The 21,457-nt window shown below is 41.0% G+C and overlaps 3 protein-coding genes across 3 annotated transcripts; 1 reads left to right on the top strand and 2 right to left on the bottom strand.

The window, feature by feature from the left end:
- Positions 1–5,484: 5,484 nt before the first annotated feature.
- Positions 5,485–5,646, bottom strand: LOC122622367. Its single transcript, XM_043800763.1, has one exon. It carries the CDS (start codon positions 5,644–5,646, stop codon positions 5,485–5,487), a length of 162 nt encoding a protein of 53 aa, XP_043656698.1.
- A 3,156-nt stretch (positions 5,647–8,802) lies between these two features.
- On the top strand, positions 8,803–21,216 carry LOC122622361. The gene is made up of 8 exons (XM_043800752.1): positions 8,803–8,984; positions 9,606–10,072; positions 11,265–12,445; positions 14,190–14,354; positions 18,737–18,940; positions 19,007–19,264; positions 19,664–20,563; positions 20,625–21,216. The coding sequence occupies exons 1-8, from the start codon at positions 8,938–8,940 to the stop codon at positions 21,084–21,086; spliced, it is 3,684 nt and encodes a 1,227-aa protein (XP_043656687.1). The 5' UTR covers positions 8,803–8,937; the 3' UTR covers positions 21,087–21,216.
- LOC122621593 (esterase B1) lies at positions 12,456–15,624 on the bottom strand. Its single transcript, XM_043799509.1, has 3 exons — positions 15,490–15,624; positions 14,885–15,351; positions 12,456–14,481 (listed from the first exon to the last, which is right to left on the bottom strand). The coding sequence occupies exons 1-3, from the start codon at positions 15,534–15,536 to the stop codon at positions 13,295–13,297; spliced, it is 1,701 nt and encodes a 566-aa protein (XP_043655444.1). The 5' UTR covers positions 15,537–15,624; the 3' UTR covers positions 12,456–13,294.
- Positions 21,217–21,457: the final 241 nt, after the last annotated feature.

Below are 21,457 nucleotides of genomic sequence, written 5' to 3'. Positions count from 1 at the left end.
TTTTCAGTTTAGTCGTCTTTAAGGATTGGCATCGCAAAATTCACTGAATTTTACGAGTCCAATTTGTTTTGCCTCCTTTGCATTAATTTTAATGCATCGCCTGACTAAATATTTATGCAATACACAACGCCCCATTGCACATTTTGGTTGTAGAGCATCCGGGATAAAGGGTTGACGGGGTTATTTCATTGGCTCCGCTCGCCCGGATCGTTTGGGCTGATGCCCTTTTGGATATATTTATGAAATGGCCCCGAAAGGCAGCAGGCGTTTAATGTCAAAACGGTTCAAAGCGACTTTTAAATGAGCTTTTGGGGGAGTGCCTGTTTGCAAATGCGATTTCTTTATCGAAAAGCCCTTGAACCAAATCTTGAACGTACTATATCGCGGTCAAAAACTAAAAAACTTAAATGAAACGTATTGTGCCATACTGCACAAGAATAAATATTCCACAATTTCGTTTAGATTAACAGAGTAAAAATTATCCTTCTTGCGGCCACGAAAAATGCCCACGACCAGAAATTTTTCGAGCTGGTCCTCCATTATTGAGTTGGGTTTGCTTTTACATATTTCAAGTTAATGCTATTAAATGGTAAAACGCACACGTTCCACGCAATCGGGGCAAATGGGCCGTTGACCCAGGCCCAGGTAAATGTAAATAGTGAGGGAGTGGCGAAAATCCGACTGAACAGGTGCATTTCCCCCAATGTGCGCATTCAGTTGTGCGAAACTGTGCCGTTAAAAATTTGTTTTGGCTTACATTATTTATGCCTTTTGTAAATGAGTCCAGCCTCCATTTTGGGTGTCCATTCAAAGGGGGCAGAAGAGGGAACGGCAAAAGGTTGCAATTGGAGTTGCTTAGTTGTTAATGGAACCAAACCAAATCATGTTCCACTCGCACACACGAATTCATAATTTTAAATTATAATATGGTTTCATGCTTTATTTCTGTTCCAATTTGATGGCAAATATTAAATTGGTTTGAACTACGACGAAAATTTCAGACTCTCTAAAATTAATCCGTTACTGGACCAAACCAACATTGCAAAAATTAAATTGCAATCAGAATGCAATAAAATTGCGTTGGACGCAATGGTTCCTTATCCCCTTACTTAAAAATTTAGTCTGGTTACCCTTCTGCAATCGTCAAACAAATACAATTATGTCGCTGAAATTGGAAATTACAAAACGATGGAAAATGGAACAACAACAAATAACTGTTGAATAATAAAGTGTATAAATGGGAAATTCGCTGCCAAACAATAAAAATGCTTTAGCAACAAAACAAACACAGCAGAGACAAAAAGTGTTATTAACACAAATAGAAAATAAACAAAAACTCGGGGGGGGCGACTGAGAAAGCGACATTTTGGATTCCGTGTGCTTGTTTTGTGTTTATTTTTGTGTGTGCAGCAACCGGGCGAAAAATAAGCAACAAAAAAGAAATTTGCATAATGAGGCTATTATAATTTCAATTAAAATTGCTGTGTGTCGGGATTTTTTCGGCTGTATCCCCTATGAGCAAACCCGGTGGATGACTAACGACCACAGAACTACAACAAAGGCCCAAAATGGGCTTAGGCACCCTCGAACCCGTGGTCGAAACCACGATGTCAACAAACACCAATCGCTTTAATTACATTATAAATTATGCAAACAAAGTATGTGCTAAAAAATGTTGCAAACGTGAGTTAGATGTGAAATGCTAACAAATTCGGTCGAACGTAGCATCTGGAAAAATATGTCTGAGTACTATTTGATCATAGATATATTTGTAATGCAAATTCCATGGTAATTGATTCGTAAACTTACCTTAGAATGTACACTTTCAATGTTATAATTTAAATCTTCAGGATAGGTTAAAACAAACTATAAACAGGCATACGTATAACAAAACATATCTAAAACTTTAACGGAAAGCTTTACGTATATATCAAAGAGACCTAAAGTTGTGGGTACATCTTAACTATTGTTATTTTAAGTTCGAGAGGTTTTCGCACACCACTTCCGTTCCAATAACCTCCCTGTGGTTTTGCACAGAAGTGGGTCTCACATTTAAGTTGACAAAACAAGCATGGCAAGCCGCAACATTTGCATACCCAAATGGGCTCACAGCGGCCCATTCTTCCATGCCAAAAATAAAAACGGCCGTTGTTCAGTTGGCTGCCATATTTCGGAGCCTGCCAGTGTCAATGCAGGCGAATGTCATAAATTTCGCATGCAGACGACGGCCAAGATGCGGCCCCGCCCCTTTACCCCCTTAGCCCTTCGCCCAGCCGCCTCCGCTGCAACTGCGGCGCATAAATTTCGTTCCAATAAATTTAAATTAGCAGAATGTCAGGGAGGCACGGCTCCGGAACAGTACAGCTACACGAGACAGGGACGCCGAGTCTGCTGCACTCAGTATTTATGGCTCCGAACCGGGAGATCGGGGAGATCGGGGAGATCGGGGAGATGTAGTGGGGCAAGCTGGGGAAAAGGACGACTAGGTGCGACATTGTAATGAGTGTGGTTCTGCGGCCAGTGTCGCCACACCTAAGCACATTATGTTGTTGCTAATTAGCGATGTCTTCAGACGGGAAGGATTCTCGGGGGAGAAGTTCTGCCCCAAATTAGATGATAAATCTCTGCGGGGCTTATCAGAATGTTGCGAGAAAGCCCGCGCTGGAGATACTTTAAGCCCCCATCTCCGATGGGGTATCCGTGTTCGGATACTTTGTTCTATGTCTATGATTATCTCAAAGTTCAATTGCATTGATTTCTAATCATAATTAACAATTCATTTTACTATATGCCAATATATTAAAATTCAAACAATTTTGTGGCTGCTAAAAAAATTGTACTTGCTATTACAATACATTTTTTCTTTTTGTGCTAAATGGGCTAAGCCGAAACTAATTCCACTCAGCATGATGGATAACAAATGCTAATAAAGCTTATTTATTCAACGAATCTGACACAAGAAATTTGGCGTGAAAGGTACCACACTCTTTCGTAGCAGCTCTTATCATTTAAATTGAGTCCGTGAATTTTCTTATGACAGAACAAATCAAAAAAGATTTAAGAATATGAAACTGAAAATGTCGCCTTGCTTCAGAGACGACGGAGGAACATTTTCTAGACAGACAACATTAAATATTAAGAGAGCAGCCTCGACGATGTCAGGCAAGTAATTTCTCAAATTGCAAATGACTTTGCAATTGTTTGAGGGTGTAAACTTAAATGCAGAGGCCCTAGGAGGTGGGATCCTATTTCCAAATGCATCTTGTGAGTTATTCCTCACAGCAAATGTTTGGGACCCCACCAGAGTCATCAATATAAACCACCCAAAACCGCAGGCAACTAATGACTAACTGCATAAGTAAAGCGAAAGGATGCCGGCGTTCGATATGATATCTTGCAATACCCTTTATTTGTTTGCTGAAAGTGAAAAAACACCACAGTGAATAAAATAATAATAATGAAAAGTAATTTAAATCGTTTTCTATTTATTCATTTCAGGATCCGAAGCGTTTTCTATACAAACCTACAGCGTAAAATATATGTTCAGAAAGTCCATGAGCAGAAACAGGCTAAAACTAAAAATGAAAAAATCACTACATAACATAATTATATATGAACGACTGTCTAAGACGAGTTTTTAACCCTGAGAATAAATGCAAATTATTAGGATTGGGAAATATCTGCGGTACCCCGTTCTAGGGTATAATGAACCAAACATTTTGGAGAGTTACTCTTCTTGCCGGCCAGCAAAATAGTACCAAATGTCCATGAGCCGAGGCCACCAGCGCAGCAGTTTATCATTGTGAGAAAGAGCCCCCGGTCCAGTCCGCTCCCCGTCTCCCTCCCACACAACAGCCGTCTCTTTCGGAGCTGCCGAATCAGCAGTGAAGGACAACGATGTCAGCAACAGGAACAAAGGATGACCTCCGCCGCCAGCAGTCCACAGCACACCAAGGCATTTATAAACCACCAAAACGAGACGATGACGATGACGATGACGACAACGACAACGACGAGCATTGACCAAAAAGTTAGGGAGACGGACGAGGGGGCAATGGAAAGAGTCGGCCATAGGAAGTGGCGGAGGATGGCCAACTGCAAGAAAATGCCACAAAACTGTTTGGTTTTCTTGCATTTTCAGACACCCTCCCAAAACGCCCCAGCGGCGAGCAAGGAAAACAACGCACCAAGTCTTGACAGCTGACATCTTGGGCAGGGAGCAGCCAAAAAATATTCAGGGCCCATTGTTGGTCCTGAGTTCCTAGGATTCTGCAAGCGACAGCTGAAAAGTAAAAGTTCGTCATTCAATATATGCGTGTTTTTGAGTTTAGCCACGCCAATGACAACTTTCTGCGTAAATAGTTTCTTAAAATTCAAGAGCTAAAAGGTGCTGTGGTGATTGTGCTTTAAGTCGAATTGTCTTAAATATATAAGGAAATTCGATTATTAGTTTAATTTACTATTTGTATTCTAATATTTAACATTTTATATTAAGAAAGGAGGTTCTCGCTGATGTTCTTTACTGTACCCATCAAACTGCTTTTGTACATAGGGTTTTTATGCCAGTTTGGCTTTAAAACAGCGCTTACCTTTACACTCCTTTGGATTCGATTATCCTTTTAAAATAATCACTCGGTTGGGTTAACCTGACCCGCATTACTATAAATATGCATTCGTTTCAAGGATAACTTCAAGGACCGAGACCGAGGCCGAGATAGAGACCGATACCAACCTGACCTATTCCAAGCCCTGACAACGAGATGCGAAGCCAGCAAAGCGTGAAATTTCAATTTAACCCATTAATAAACCCAGCTGAAAATCTCCAGCGAATGCAATCAGGAGCACAGAGAGAAAGACACAAAAATAGACAATAGTCAAAGGCGGAGCGATCCCCCAACTATTCATATCCCACCCCCAGTTTCCCGTCCAACTCTTTGGTTAGTCATCTCTTTTGGAGCGGCAGCGGCCACAAAACAACTTTGGACTACATTTCACAGGAGTCTCACACACACACACACACCACACACACACAAACCCCGGGAGAAAAAGCCAACAAAGAGAGACAGCGGCTGCCACGCCCACAATTTAGACGATTTCACACAACAGAATCGCAAGGAGGGCGGGCGATGCGGGGGTGGGGCAGTACTTCCGTTTCCGCTAGCTTGCACTGATTGTTTTATATCCTGTCAGAGGACACGCCGTTGCCGAAATTCACAAACTTGTTTTGCGCTTTCTTGGCGACTTGACTAAGAAGCGGGCCGATGCACTCAACAAATATTTGTTAAATAAATCAAAACCAATCTATGCCAATTTTAATTTATACAAAATTTGTAAAAAAAAAATGGTAAATGGTATTATTTACTAAAATTTTAAGAAAAATGTTGTTTTAAATATATTTTTTTCTTTTCTTTTATATGACCACCAACTATATATTATTATTATTATAACCCGATGCTATGTCAGCTAAGAATATATCACTAGAGGTTATTTTGGAGGCTTGGCTGACCCATCTCCAACAATTCTTCCAGTGTAGTGAGATAGTGGATTGCTGGATTTCGGGTCCCTCGACTGTCGTTGCATTGCTGCGGCATTTGAATGCGGTCCTCGTCCAGTGGCGTCCTGCGAGAGAGCCCAGCATCCTTGCATATTTAATCAAAGTGAATTACAAATGCCACCAGACAATGACAGTGGCAACTTGGCAAATGACGATGGAGTCGACGCCCCGTCCTTATCAATTTGAAAGTGTTATATATAACACCAGGACCAGCGCCAAGATAATGTTTCATTGTTCGTTGAACAGCGCGGGAGCGAAGCAGTCAACTTCAGCGTGTTGTAGCTTGTAATTTGCGTTAGCATGATCAAAAAGCATTCACTTAATAATGAGACGAGCAGTCCATTATTTTGTCATTGATGGGGGCCGAGCACTTGCCGAGCCCATCCACCTAAGAAATACCGCTTTCCCCTCGGAAAAGTTAATTTATTTCTTTTTCTCAGCTTCTTTCCGGCTTCCAAAAGGTATGTATTTGGGGAAAGAAGCAAAGTTAAGTTTATGTTTGCACCTTTTCCCCTTGAACGGGAAAAGTACCCTTAAACTTCCCTTACCTTTACTCTTTAGGGGCTTCTCCTTGCTTAACCCAATCTCAGCCCCTGGGCGACAGTTTAATAATTACTCATTTTGCTTTTCTAACCAAATTACTTTGTAAAAAATGGCAAAGTAAATGCAAAACGGTTTCCATTTTCTATATAAACCTTCCCGATTTTAGCGTCAGTGGCTTGTAGTTAATTTACCCTTTTCTTTTAGGTCTTGATAAGATCTTCAATTGTTTTTTGGGTTTTCCGTTTTTTAAATTTGGTATTTAATTAAAAACGATTTCTTCACCTTTCTAAACCGTTTCATGTCGTTTCATTTATGAGAAGAAATAAAGCTATTTTTATGTCAGGTTGCTGCGCAGAGCCCCAAATTATTTATATGGCTATTGTTATACCGAACTTGTGAAAATAATAATAATTTAAATTGTAAACTCACTGCCTGCACAATAAAGGGCAAAATCATATTCAGGCATATTCAGACGTGGCAAATTGAACAATATTCTGAAAAATATGAAAACAATTTTCCCACGACACCACCTACCCCACTTCGAATTTTAAATTCCCTCCGGGGCCCGCATAATTTTTGACGCATAGCAATTTTTCTACATTTCAAATTCGAAATAGTTCGGCCCAACAAGTCAATGAAAAGTCCCTGTGGGTGCAATAAGACGGTCAGAAAAAGCGTAATTGGACCCAAGACATGAAAGTTTCTAGCCAGACCCAAAGAAAAATATTTATGCACTGCGGTGGGTCTGTACCGTTTTATGGACTTTGATTTTATGACTACTGCATATGTGCCATGTGTGTACTTTGGCAAAGGTAACCCATGGAACCAGGGAACCAGGGAACCAGAAAAGACCTTCACGGCACTTTTCCCACTTTTCATTTTGGGCTGACAGCTGCTGCGCCACTTTCAATTAACCCTTTTGACATTGAATTCACTTGATACCGCCGATGCTGCTCCCGATGGCTCAAATCGGGATTAGAATGCTGGAAATTTAAGACCGCACCCCGATTCCTCCGCCAACCGAATGTCTTCGTATAATTTAATAAGCTCCTCCATGTAACCAACTCGAGGGCCTGACTTCACCTCCTCTTCCACATCTCCTGGCTTAAGCCTATAATTTACAATGTTTCGGCTCGTCTTGACTTTGGTTCAGGGAGGAGAAGGGAAAAAATTAACATTTCTTTGCCGTCGCTTACGATTTTCGGTAAGCATTTTTTAACTGGAAATTAAAGTGCGCGCAAGTGTAATTAAGTAGCTGCTCAAATTATACGAGCAATCCCTTTCTTGGCCATTTCTCAGCAGGCCAGTCGGCTGTAAAAGGGTTAAACTCTTGGGATTTATGACAATTTTTTAATTACTTGACGCAGCCGTCCGTCGCCTTTTGCTTTTCGGAGCTGCCTTATTAATCAAAATCGTTTGCGCGTAAATAAACTTTTTCCTATGAAATTTTCCATTGCTTGGAAAAGAATATTTCGAGACGCATATGCAAATTCCATAACTTTATGTGTTACTTCAACAAATTTAACGACACAAGTTTTGGCTTTTTTTTTTCATAGCAATTGTTTACAGTTTTTTGAATTTTTTCGCACATGAATTCTTTGGCTTTCATTGGAAATCTGTAAAATATTTCCCCAAGGAGGCGACAAAGTTCACAACAATTTACCATATTTTAGACAAGTTACCAAGAGAGCATTGGAAAAATGTAACATATGTAAGTCAATAAGAGATTATTGAGCTAAATTAAAAGACGCAAAAACCTGCTTCATTAAAAGTACATATGTATAATGATTTGGTGTTGATAAATTGGAAATGGGTTTACCTTATGTTATGCTTGTACACATATGTAACAATAAGCAGTTCATGGCTCTCATCTGCAAAAATCGTGGCTCGTTTTCTACGTTTGCACTTTTCTAGGCAACTATGAAAGTATACCCTGACCTTACTCGGCTATACTCTTACCAAAGATGCTAGCAAACAAGAATCCCCTAAAGCTAAATCGCGATGGCCAACTGCAACTAGGGGAAAAATGTTAGACTGACTTTGAAAGGCTTCTTCTTTTAACATGTCCGGCTAATAATAGAACATTTAAGTAGAATTAAGAAATTCATTATTATTAGGGGTTTCAGATATATGTAAATTGTAGTATTATAACAAAAAAAAAACAAAACAATGTTAGCTTAAATGATAACGTACATTAGTTTGTGCTCTTGTGCTTTAACAGCCACCGAGAAATGCAAGCAGTGAAAGCAGTTCATGTTAGCTGCGCGCGCAGCTTTAAATGCTAACACGATAGCTCTAAAGCGGATCCATATTTTTTGCGCATATTATTGTGAAACCCATTACGGTGGCAATTGCATGACCTATAACACCGATCGTAAATGGGATCTGGCAGGTTTAATCCGCTCTTCGACCCAATGAACTGCGAGTTTATATCACTTACGCGAGCACGCAGAGTGATCATTAAAAAGCTATTACACAGAAGACGCAAAACAGCTGTCTCCTGTGAGCAGTTCGGCCCTCTCCGCTTATCAGTCGCGATATTCTACTCCAATATTCTGCGCCATATGTTTCGGTGCAGCGGCCGCAACTCACATTGCGATAAGCGGCGGTCGCGATTAAAGCCCAAACTGAATTGAGGCTGCTGTGGGCTTACTGGCAGTCGAACTGATGGATCGGATTGTTCGGTGCTCATTGCGCGATTCAGTTGTTCCCCGTCGATCGCGGCCTGCGGAAGTGTTCACTTCACTATCGCGCCCCATTGGATTGTACCGCTGATTCTGACCCTTGAGTCTTCTATTCACATAGTAGTAGTGAATATAATTGGAGTCGCGAGCGGATAAATGGAGATCCGAGTGGGCGTGGGCGATCTGCTGAAAATGGGCACCAAGTAGGTGACTTATAGGCAGTTACAGTAAAAGCTTACTTGGAGAGACCTCGTAGTGCTTCATTCTATGGTATTACTCAATTGAATTCTAGTATTTAGGTGAACACACAGTTTAATCAAATACTTGATAAGGCTTATTGCTCCTCGAAGTAATCACAAATAGTTCACAGCTCTAACGCAAATTAATGAGTGGCATTGCTCGAAAGACGCCTAATACAAAGGCGAGAAAAGCTCGATTTATAATTATCTTCATTTTTAAAATAATCACTTTCGATTCAAGGCTTTTTAGCTTTGTGTTTCAGGCTACCAAATTCTTACCAACATCAAAAAAGGGAGCTCGAATTCGAGCTAAGGCTATAGATTTCAAAACGCTTGCTGTTCGAAAATAGTTGACAGCCATAACAGTTTACCAAATGAGCTTTCACTTTTTTATTCAATTGAGTACTTGTTCTGCTCTCACAATGATAAGATAAGAATGGCTTACTAGTAAACTCAAACTCAAAAGAGATTAACACATAATCAACCAAAAATATACATACATAACTACAACTACTACATAAATGGGAAAAGTATTTTTTTAACTAAAAAAAAAAGAAAACATAAAAATCTAATTTTTTCACACAGGCTCATTGGCCACAAGATCGTCCAGTATCGCCTTGGCACAAAGCAGACGAAGGTGGTCTGCACCAGGGATGGACAGGTGCGCGGTCATCGCCGAAAAACACTCTATGACGAGGAAGTATACTTCGCCTTCGAAGGAATCCCCTTCGCACAGCCGCCGGTGGGGGAGCTGCGCTTCCGAGCCCCCCAGCCAGCACTCCCCTGGTTGGGAGTGCGGGACTGCACCTACCCGAGGGCCAAGCCGATGCAAAAGCACTTCGTGCTCAGCATCGTCGAAGGCAGCGAGGATTGCCTGTACCTAAACGTATATTCCAAGCGTCTGAAGTCGGACAAACCGCTGCCAGTGATCGTGTGGATCTATGGCGGTGGATTCCAGATCGGCGAGGCTGGTCGTGATTTCTATAGTCCAGACTACTTCATGCAGCACGACGTCGTGGTTGTCACATTTAATTACAGGGTGGGCGCATTAGGTAAGTTTCTAAGGTTTTACATTACTTATACTTAACATGCACATTCCAAGCTAAAATGTTATATAATGTAATAATATTAATTAATGTATTTAATATAATTTTAATAGCTCGTAGCTCTGTTAAAAGAAAATTAGTTTTGTGGCTTTTGTCTCATCTACATCATTATACTTACGAAAGCTCTGCTTCTCTTATTAAATTATTCACAAGCTAAACACTAATATAGAATAATTTTAAACAATCTGCATTCTGCCTTGATCCCACTTACTTACAGAATAGTCTATATCATACGAATTACACGCATCACTTTCCACGCCAGGAAAACTCAATATCAATCGCAAAGAATACTTAGGCCGTGTAGATTAATTGCCCACTACTGCCACCTCTAGTCATAAAATCGTTAGCACTATTATTACTGTCGCTTAAGTTGCTGTTAAATTGGAGAGAGAACAATACTGACCTGTAATTATTATTACTTTAACGATCAATTAAAAGAATATGTATGTATCATGTAACTGGTAGATTGAAATGCTCTACATCTATAGTATAGATCAAATCTGCTTTTATTAAATCAAACCATTTTTACGTTATTTACTTAGTTGTACGTTGTAGACAAAAGTTCAAAACTTATGCAACAATAGATATCGGCTATATCAGTTGGGGCTTTCAGCCGGACTTCAACAATATTTACTTAAGTATTTAGTTACAACAATATTTACAATTATTTACAATATATATACAGTGATTAACAATTGGGGCATTACGGATATTTTCTTATTGTACTATATATTGAATAATTACAGTAGATTGATTATGTTAGCTTTTTTCGGAAATTTAAGTAAATGTTGGAGATTTTTAAGATGTCTGGATCAAATTCGAGTTGCTGGATCAATATTGCAGAAACGGCATTGGCTGTTGATTGGCTCGGAGAATCGATACTCATGGGTCAGTCTGGTGTTTCCTAGACGTAGTTTTATGATTTTTAAGAGATCTCTTCTGGGTATTTGGTATAATCAGTTATGTTTTCGTTATTTGGGGCTATCGATTGGTAACAGAGAGATGAATTTCTAATGTAATTGCTTTTGTCATTTTACGTTAGTATCGCTCGGGTATACTTTATAAGCTGATCTTATTAATATGTTCACCAGTAATATACAATTCTCAATTGCTAACTCGGATCTTTGGAATATTTCAGGCTTCCTTAGCCTCACGGATCGTGACTTGGATGCGCCCGGAAATGCTGGTCTTAAGGACCAAGTGATGGCCCTTCGCTGGATCAGTCAGAACATAGCCCAATTCAATGGAGACCCCCAAAATATAACGCTGATGGGCGAGAGTGCGGGAGCAGCCTCCGTTCACGCGATGATGACCACTGAGCAAACACGAGGGCTCTTCCATAAGGCCATCATGCAATCGGGGTCCATGTTCTGCGAGTGGGCCAATGAGCCAAGTGGCAGGTGGGCACACCGCCTGGCCTGCCAATTAGGATACTCGGGCAGTGAGAACGAGAAGGAAGTGTTTCGATTCCTTCAGAAAGCCCCCGCCTCCGAAATGGCCGCACAGGGAATTACTCTCGTCTCTCAAGAGGAACGACGGGAGTACGTCCTGTTTCCGTTTACTCCCGTTGTGGAACCATATATAACCAGGGATTGCGTATTGCCCCGATGCCACAGAGAAATGCTGCCGGGGGCCTGGGGAAATGACCTGCCGCTGATCCTGGGGGGCAACTCCTTTGAAGGCCTCTTCGCCTACCAGAGTACCCTGCACGACGAGGAACACATGCTAAGTGCCTTTGAGGTCCTAATTCCTCGGGAGATCAGGGAAAAGAGTACTCAGTCTCATCTCAAGGAATTGCTACGTCAGTTCAAGGTGGATAATTTCGAGGATGCAACTCGTGGGCGAATGGAGTTCAATGAGTGCCTGCATATACTGTCCGTTAAACACTTTTGGCACGGCATCCATCGCACTGTATTGGCCCGCCTCAGCCACGCCCCCACTACGCCCACCTATCTGTACCGATTCGATGTAGACTCGCCCCACTTTAATCACTTCAGGCAGGTGATGTGCGGAAAACACGTTCGCGGAGTCAGCCATGCAGACGATATTTCCTACCTTTTCTACCACATTTTGGCCAACAAGGTGGAGAAGTCTTCCATGGAGTACCAAACAATACAGAGACTGGTCGGCATGTGGGTGGCATTCGCCCGGAACGACAATCCCAACTGTCCACAGATCGGCCCGATCACATGGGAAGCGCTAGATGAGCAAGGTCCGCAGATGTGTCTCAATATTGGAAAACAACTGGAGTTCATTGTGCTGCCGGAGTCAAAGCAAAATCGGATTTGGGATAGACTATACGATAAGCACGACCTTTTCTAGATGGGAGTTTGTTTGTGCACTTTGTAAATAAATAACAACTGGGTTTCGCCAATAAGGAAAATGAAAATTATTTTAATGAATTATGTAATTTAATTATCATTGGTCGTTCAAATAGCCTGCTTAGCCCTCCTTAGCCTGCTTTTATCAAAATCCAGAGAGTCGCTATAGTCGATGTACCCGACTATCTGATACCCGTTACTCAGCTTGTGGAAGTGCAAAGGAGAAACAGGTAAACATTGGGAAATTAGGTTTTAAAAAAATATATATTTAGATTTATATAGATATATATTTAGATTTTGCTTAATCAATATTTATATGGTTTAATCTAGTTAAATAAAACTTGTTTGTATGATTATACACATTACACACAACGCAAAAAGCAATTCGCCTTGCCAGGTAGTTTTCCATTAAATGACCTTAAACTTGATCTTCGCAATGACTCAACGATGTTTGCCGATTATAATGAGATTTAATGCCAGTTGCAAATCTATTTCAATGGTAAGCTTAAAAAAAAGTTTAATTCTGTCAATAATTGTATAAATAAGGGGTAAATACCTTTAAAATAAGTACCCAATCTCTAATTTCTATTTATAAATATGTGCTTTTCAAAAATATGCACGACCTACAACCAAAATACTTCCTTATCTATAAGCACATAAGTGCAAAATTTATAATTAGCAATTAATTTGTGATTATTTTAGAAGTCTTAAATGGAAGTCTTTGTTATTATCAAAAGCAAGTAGCTATATGTATTTATGCATTATCAAGACAAAAGATAAAGCGGAATTTACAAACGATACTAAGGAATAAAACATTTACACTTGACCTTGTATTTATATTTGAGAACTAGAAGAGAGACTCTCTGGGATAAAATGTATCCCACACCGCCAGGCATTCGGCCTCCGGCAATTCTCGCATTTCAAGATCGTGGCTGATGTTGAAGCACTTCTCCACGGCGCTTTCCATCGGCTGTACGGGTTCCCATTTAGTAGACCCGAGTTCTGGACAATTCGGATTTCCACTGGAGGCAAACGACGTCCACATGCCCACCATTCTCTCTATGGTTTTATATTCCATCGACGACTTATCTAGTTTGGAGGCTATGATGTTGTAGAACAGGTACGATAATTCATCCGCATGGGCAACTCCACGAATCCGATCGCCGCACACCAATCGCCGGAATTGATTGAAGTGCGGGGAATCGAAATCGAAACGGTATAGATAGGTAGGAGTTTTGGGGCCATAAGACTGGCGGGCGAGAATAAAGCGATGCGTATCGTGCCAAATCTGGCGATGCGAAAATATATTTAGGGCCTCAAACATTTCCATTGATTCTTGCATCTCGTTGTTGAAGTAGAGTTTCTTTAGTCGCCGAACAAGAAGATCCTGCCCTTCCAGACTGCTGGTTTCTCTAACCTCCCTTGGCAGGATGTTGTGAAAGTTTTTCAAGGCCCAAGGATCATTTCTAACCAATTGGTACGAAAATAAGCCCTCGAAAGAATTCCCTCCGACAATAACGGGAATGTCGTTGCCCCAAGCTCCGGGCAACAGATCTTTGTGTCTTTTGGGCACCACACAATGGTCGGTTTCGTAAGGTTCTACCACAGGACCGAAGGCGAATAATAGGAAGCTCCGGACCTCATCTAGACTGATAACGTTCTGATCAACAGCCGCTATCTGACGAGCGCTAACCTTACTAAGAAAACTTAGGACATCCGCGTCCTTCTCGTCGCCCTTGTAGCCCAGGTTCTGGGCCAACCGGAACGCCCAATTGTTATCCGGACTCTCCATCCATTCGCTGAGGGCACATCCCGACTGCATGATGGCCTTGTGGAAGAGACCACGTGTTTGCTCCGTGGTCATCATCACGTGGACAGCAGCAGATCCCGCACTTTCTCCCATCAATGTGATGTTGTTCGGGTCGCCATTGAAGTGGGCGATATTCTGGCTTATCCAACGTAGAGCCATTACTTGGTCCTTAAGTCCCGCATTTCCAGGAACATCCAACTTCGGGTCCTTTAGACTGAGAAAACCTAAGAGAGAGACATAAAATATTAAAGTGATTTTATATTTCATATGAATTGATAAAATATTTACAAATTACTGTATCCCTATTTAACTAATTTACTTTGTTTCCTAGGACAAAATGTTAAATCGTAAATAGATTCCGACTTGACACCCCTACTATAAATAAGTTGATATACATTTATTTTATACCTAATTAATTAATCAACATTGTTTTTGTTAATGCTGATAAGAATTATATATATTGGCTAAAACCCAATTCCCAGCTTACATGTGAATGATTAGACCCATTATCAAAAATGAGTTCTTCATCTCATTGGAATTGCATGTGTACGAGTACTGTGTACACCTAATTCAGTCATAAATGACTTTCATTCCCCACTTTTGTTTGTACGAAAAGCTTCTCCTTACCTAGTGCTGCCAACCTGTAGTTGATAGAGACGAATACCACTGATTGCTTCATGAAGTAATCGGGACTGTAAATATCCCTGGAGGCCTCGCCCTTTTGGAAACCACCTCCATAAATCCACACAATTACGGGCAGCGGTTTTTCCGACTTCAGGACTTTCACATAAACGTTTAGGTGCAAACAATCTTCACTGCCCTCGACAATTCCCAGAAGCATGTTCCTCTGCATGGGCTTGGATCTATTGCTAGTGCAGTTGAGCACTCCTTGCCAGGGTTCCGGTGGCTGAGGAGCCCTAAATCGGAGGTCACCCATGGGGGGCTTGGCGTATGGAATACCCTCGAAGGCAAAGTACGGCTCCTTATCATAGACCGTCTTCCTTTGGAGTCCGCGCACCTGTCCGTATTTGGTGTCCAAAATCACTGTGTGACTCGTAGATAGCCGGTACTGTTGCACCTTGTGGCCCACCAACCTGAATGAGAAATTAGGTCAGATCGGGGGTCGTAGACATTGTTGAGCGTTTAGGGACAAAGAACAAGGTTCAAAGGTAACGATTGCCAAAAATCACGACGTTGGCCATGTACTCTTGACCTTTAATCTAATTACTCACTGGGCTCCCATCTTCAGCAGCTTTGGCCATCCCACATGTACCTCCATGGTTTTGTTCGTTTATATTTGTAAGGATTATATTAAGGTCCACGATTGGTGGGCTTCGCGGTATTTCTGATTCGAGCGAATACTCCCGTGCGACTGATCGGAGAAATTCGGTGATAGCACCTTAAATCAGGAGAGACGCCGGCAACACTCGATTATACTCTAATACATATAACTATATAGCCGTATGATCATTATCAAGCACAGCTTTGGTTAGCAAAATAGGTCACTGTTTTGCTTCAAAACATACATTAAATGATACACATATCTTACTGGAAGCAAACATATACATTCAAAAATAAAATATAAATAAAATAGCGAATTAGAAACTTGTAAAAATTTGTATTCATTGTATTCATGTATACACCCATAATTATTTAATTATTTTTACGTTTATTGATAATATTTTTAAAAAATTTTGTTTTACATAGGTAGACAATACAAAACTAAAATAACGGGTGTTTTTTTTAGAGGTATAGAACTTTAAGTTGGCATTACTGTTCAAGATGGCGACCGATTTAACAGCTGTCAAGTGATTTATTCTCAGTTTGGTTTGGCAATTCGTCATGAATAGACTCACGCCTGAACAACGCTTGCAAATAGTGCAATTTTATTTCGAAAATAATGGTTCTGTGCGAAATACGTATCGCGCACTACGTCCATTTTATCGTCGACAAAATCGTCCATCAGAGCAGTTAATTCGATTAACCATGGACCGTTTTCGCACCGCGTTTACTCTTATTGATAACTCGCATCCCCAGAGACGCCGTACGGTGCGTACAGAAGAAGCTATTGCTGCTGTAGAGCGTAGCATTGAGGAAGACCCGAATGAGTCCATCCGCCATCGAGCACAGGAATTGGATCTGTGTCCATCCACTTTATGGAAGAATGGTGATCGGTATAGAGCCATGATTACTAACTTTTTCATTCCTGAATTGAACGACCATAATGTCCAGGAGCTGTGGTTCCAACAAGACGGCGCAACGTGTCACACAGCTCGTGCCACAATCGATTTATTGAAAGACACGTTTGGTGACCGCCTAATTTCACGTTTTGGACCTGTGAATTGGCCTCCAAGATCTTGTGATTTAACACCGCTAGACTACTTTTTGTGGGGCTATGTAAAGTCATTGGTCTATGCGGATAAGCCACAAACGCTAAACCATTTGGAAGACAACATTCGCCGTGTTATTGCCGATATACGGCCAAATATGTTGGAAAAAGTCATTGCAAATTGGACGTCCAGATTGGACTACATCCGAGCCAGCCGTGGCGGTCATATGCCAGAAATCATATTTAAAATGTAATGCCACAAGATTATCTTTCATGTCAATAAAATTCATGTCAATCGAATAATCCATCGTTGTTTTATTGCAATTTAAAGTTCTATACCTCTAAAAAAAACACCCGTTATTTCATTAACGCAGTTTTTACACCAGTTTTAATACTATTTACTTTCTAGAAGATATATTGTGTAAATGGGTACCTTTTTTTTAAGTTTTTAAAAACTAGAAGACGTAGATATATTTCAAAAAACGTATGTATATATATTTTTTCGATATTTCAGATGGTCAAAAACTTGTCTGGCTTATTTAAACGTTCGTGTTGATGAATATAAATATTAAAAAATATAGAAAGTAAAAATATTTCATATGTATTAATTCCATTGTCCAAATTCTCAAAGCATCATAAAATGCCTTTAACAATTTCCAAACTGATTTCATGGAGCGTCTTTCATCGAAAGCACACCTATTCCGTATTTAGGTCCATAGGTGCTGTGATACTGTGGTTCTTCCAGGCCACGCGATTTGCCAATACCTGAGAGCATATGGATGATTTGGGCCTACGAGAGTTTTCTGGCACGAGCCTTAAGCGATAAGAAGTAATAACCAGCGGCACTGGAGCGTTCCATGTCCAAAGGTATGGCCCTGGATCTGGCCCTGGATCTGGCCCTGGCTTTTACTCTGATATACTAACTAGAATTAGACATTCCTCTTAGTGCGACTTCGATGCTACAGACGATATAATAAATATATGTACATATACATACATATATAAGATATATGTATCTGAAAGTTTTTTGGCAAATCGATTAAAATTTAAATTACTAATAAAACAAACAAGAGGGAATGTCGACAACCCCGATTATTAGATACCCGTTACTCAGCTATTGGAAGTGCGAAGGAGAAATTGCAACATTTTCCGGGAAATTCAGTAAAAATTGGAAAGAAAAATTAAAAAAAAACAAGAGAGGACGCTATAGACGAGTTCCTCGACTATCTAATACCCGTTACTCAGCTATTGAAGGTACGATGGAAGGTAAACACGGACAGTTTTTGGCGGTTTGTGGGAGTTAGAGTGGGCATGGCAAATCGGTAGAAAATTACAAGACTAACAAAAATGTGAAAAAATATCAAATCATTTTTCAAAAGTGTGTGCGTAGCAGCTTTGGTCGGTTTGTTTACTTTTATGGTCAGAAACGCTTATTTCCACCTATTAGATACTTTTCAACAAATCTAGTATACTGTTTTACTCTATGAATAACGGGTATACATCAATTTTCTTGTTAGGGAAAACCCATATCTACATATGTGAAATTCTCATTTAAATAGATTTGGGAAATGCGGTTAATTTGCATAATAAAAAAAAGGTTTTTCCTTGACTGTGGGCCAGTCGGTAATACATATTATTAAATAAGCAAAAGGCTTATACAATTTTTAACTTAAATTAATTAGGTAGGGAAAACTCTGTAAAAAAAACTATAGCAGTAAAATAATAAAATAATACACGAATCACTATGTGGTACGCGACTGTGACTGTTAGCAAATCATCGCTTCTAAGAATAGAGCTTTTTCTCTTGATCGCTAAAGATGCTCTCTTTCTGTTATTGCCGAAGTCAGCTGATAATAATAACAGTAGCCCCCAACAACACTTTTGCAGTGACATTAAGCTTTTCAAACGCAAACTATTAAATAAAAATTTTAATTTAAAATAAAATTTTTAACTTAAATTCATTTGGTAGGGAAAACTCTGTAAAAAATAACTATATAAGTGAAATAATAAAAAATTACACGCATCACTATGTGGTACGCGACTGTGACTGGTAGCAAATCATCGCTTCTAAGAATAGAGCTTTTTCTCTTGATCGCTTAAGATGCTCTCTTTCTGTTATTGCCGAAGTCAGCTGATAATAATAACAATAGCCCCCAACAACACTTTGCAGTGACATTAAACTTCTCAAACACAGTGCTACAAAAAGCTACCAAAGCAAACTGAAAATCAGCTGTCTCGAAATTCTTTGTTTTTTGTTTCATTTTTTGCGCGATAAAAGGGCTTTAAATGCTTTTCCCCTGCAAGATAAAAAGTTACGAGCGCGAAGCCAGCATTTAGCAGTCGAACATGAAGAGGTGAGGTCGCAGAAGCAGTGAAACCTCCGCAGTGAACTAAGTATTCCTGGATCCTCCAGCTTGCAGGTGAACACGACCAGCGGACCGGTGCGCGGAAAACTGTGCTCAGGTGTCTACGGCGAAGAGTACGTCAGCTTCGAGCGGATTCCGTACGCGCAGCCGCCGGTAGGCCCCCTCCGGTTCATGGCCCCCCTGCCCGTGGAACCCTGGAGCCAGCCTCTGGATTGCACCCAGCCCGGCCAGAAGCCGCTCCAATTCAACCACTACTCCAAGCAGCTGGAGGGCGTCGAGGACTGCCTGTATCTGAATGTCTTCGCGAAGGAGGTACCGCGGGGTCGTTAAGTATACTTTCTTTAAGAGTACAATTTACTTGTGTTGAGTGTCAATAGTATAAATCGAGTTTGGTGTTGTCCAAAAAACCATGAGGCACTGTTGAGCCAATGAAATTGTATTCATTTATCTAACCTCACGTTTATAAGATATGACGATTATCAACAGCTGAGTCACGTTAGTCCGTTGGACGGCGTTTGAGGTATTTTATTCGTTTTTAACGCAAAAGCCAGCTATATTACTTTTTGAAGCTTTATTACTTCTATAGAAATACCCTTTGAGCCCATTAAAGTTTTTATTCTAAGAGCAGGAGTCTTAAGGAGGCTTAAGTCTTTTATATTGACAAATATACCCAATTCATCGTTCCTAAACCATTATTTACCTTCGATACAGCTCGACTCTCCAAGTCCACTACCGATGATTGTGTTCTTTTTTGGAGGTGGTTTCGAAAAGGGCGACCCCACCAAGGAGCTGCATAGTCCTGACTACTTCATGATGCGCGATGTGGTCGTAGTCACAGTTTCCTATCGCGTGGGTCCACTGGGATTCCTGAGCCTGAACGATCCTGCCGTTGGAGTGCCCGGAAATGCAGGTCTGAAGGATCAGCTGCTGGCAATGCAATGGATCAAAGAAAACGCAGAAAGATTTAATGGCGATCCCAAAAACGTGACCGCTTTTGGTGAAAGCGCCGGAGCCGCTTCAGTGCATTACTTAATGCTGAATTCCAAGGCTGAGGGTCTGTTCCAGAAGGCCATTTTGCAATCAGGCAATGTGCTCTGCTCCTGGGCCCTCTGCTCTATCAAAAATCTGCCCCATCGGTTAGCGGTCAACCTGGGAATGGAAAGTGCCGAGCATGTAACCGACGCCATGGTTTTGGACTTCCTGCAGAAATTACCGGGAGAGAAACTCGTTCGACCATACCTACTCAGCGCAGAGGAGCACCTGGACGACTGCGTCTTTCAGTTCGGACCAGTGGTGGAGCCATATAAAACTGAGCACTGCGCGCTGCCTAAGCATCCGCAGGAACTGCTAGACAAGGCCTGGGGAAACAGGATTCCGGTGCTGATGAGCGGCACTTCTTTCGAGGGTTTGCTGATGTACGCCCGAGTCCAAATGGCTCCGTACTTGCTCACCAGCCTGAAAAAAGAACCAGAGCACATGCTACCACTGGATGTGAAGCGGAATCTGCCCCAGGCGCTGGCTCGACATCTTGGCCAGCGACTTCAGGAGACTCATTTCGGCGAAAGCGACCCTTCTTCCATGTCGCCAGACTCCTTAAAAGCGTACTGCGAGGTGAGATAATTTAGATCTTTGCATCTTTTGATTTGAAAGACTGTTTGATAACTTCTTTCAGTACGCCAGCTATAAAGTGTTTTGGCATCCCATTCTAAAAACGCTGAGATCTCGTGTAAAGAGTGCTTCCAGTGCATCCACATACCTTTATCGGTTCGACTTTGACTCTCCGACGTTCAATCACCAGCGATTGAAGTACTGCGGGGACAAGTTGCGGGGCGTGGCCCACGTGGATGATCACTCGTACCTGTGGTATGGAGACTTCTCCTGGAAGCTGGACAAGCACACACCCGAGTTTCTCACAATCGAGAGGATGATTGATATGTTGACAAGCTTCGCGAGGACATCGAATCCTAATTGCAAGCTCATCCAGGATCAGCTTCCTCGAGCCAAAGAATGGAAGCCACTAAACAGCCAATCCGCTTTGGAGTGCCTCAACATCTCTGAGAACATTAAGCTGATGGAGCTGCCGGAGCTGCAGAAGCTGAGGGTCTGGGAAAGTGTCTGCCAATCAACGGACTAGTCAAGAGTATTAAATGTCCTTCCAAACAAAATTTGTATCTTAAATCAAACAATTGATTAAACATTCTATAACGATGTCGAGTATCTACAATACAAATTTTAGTTGGAAATATATTGTATAAAGAATCGGACAACTATTTGTTGAGGTCGGTGTGTTTTGCATTTGTAAATCCGCATACTATTCCCTTTTGCTTATATTTAATATTTTCTTAAGCAATCAAAAGGAAAAGAAAATAATGTATATAAGGCGTTACACTTTGTATGACTTGTTGCTTTCGGATTCATACTTTTTTTTTTAAATTTTAAATCCTGCCTAGATCCACTTTCGCATGGCCGTATCCATATCCTAATTATTCCCCTCACTCGAAGAGT

The sequence above is a fragment of the Drosophila teissieri genome, chromosome 3R (assembly GCF_016746235.2).
Source record: "Drosophila teissieri strain GT53w chromosome 3R, Prin_Dtei_1.1, whole genome shotgun sequence".
NCBI lineage: Eukaryota > Metazoa > Arthropoda > Insecta > Diptera > Drosophilidae > Drosophila > Drosophila teissieri.
Note: the sequence above shows the minus strand (reverse complement) of the source record. Positions and strands in the feature narration are given on the sequence as shown.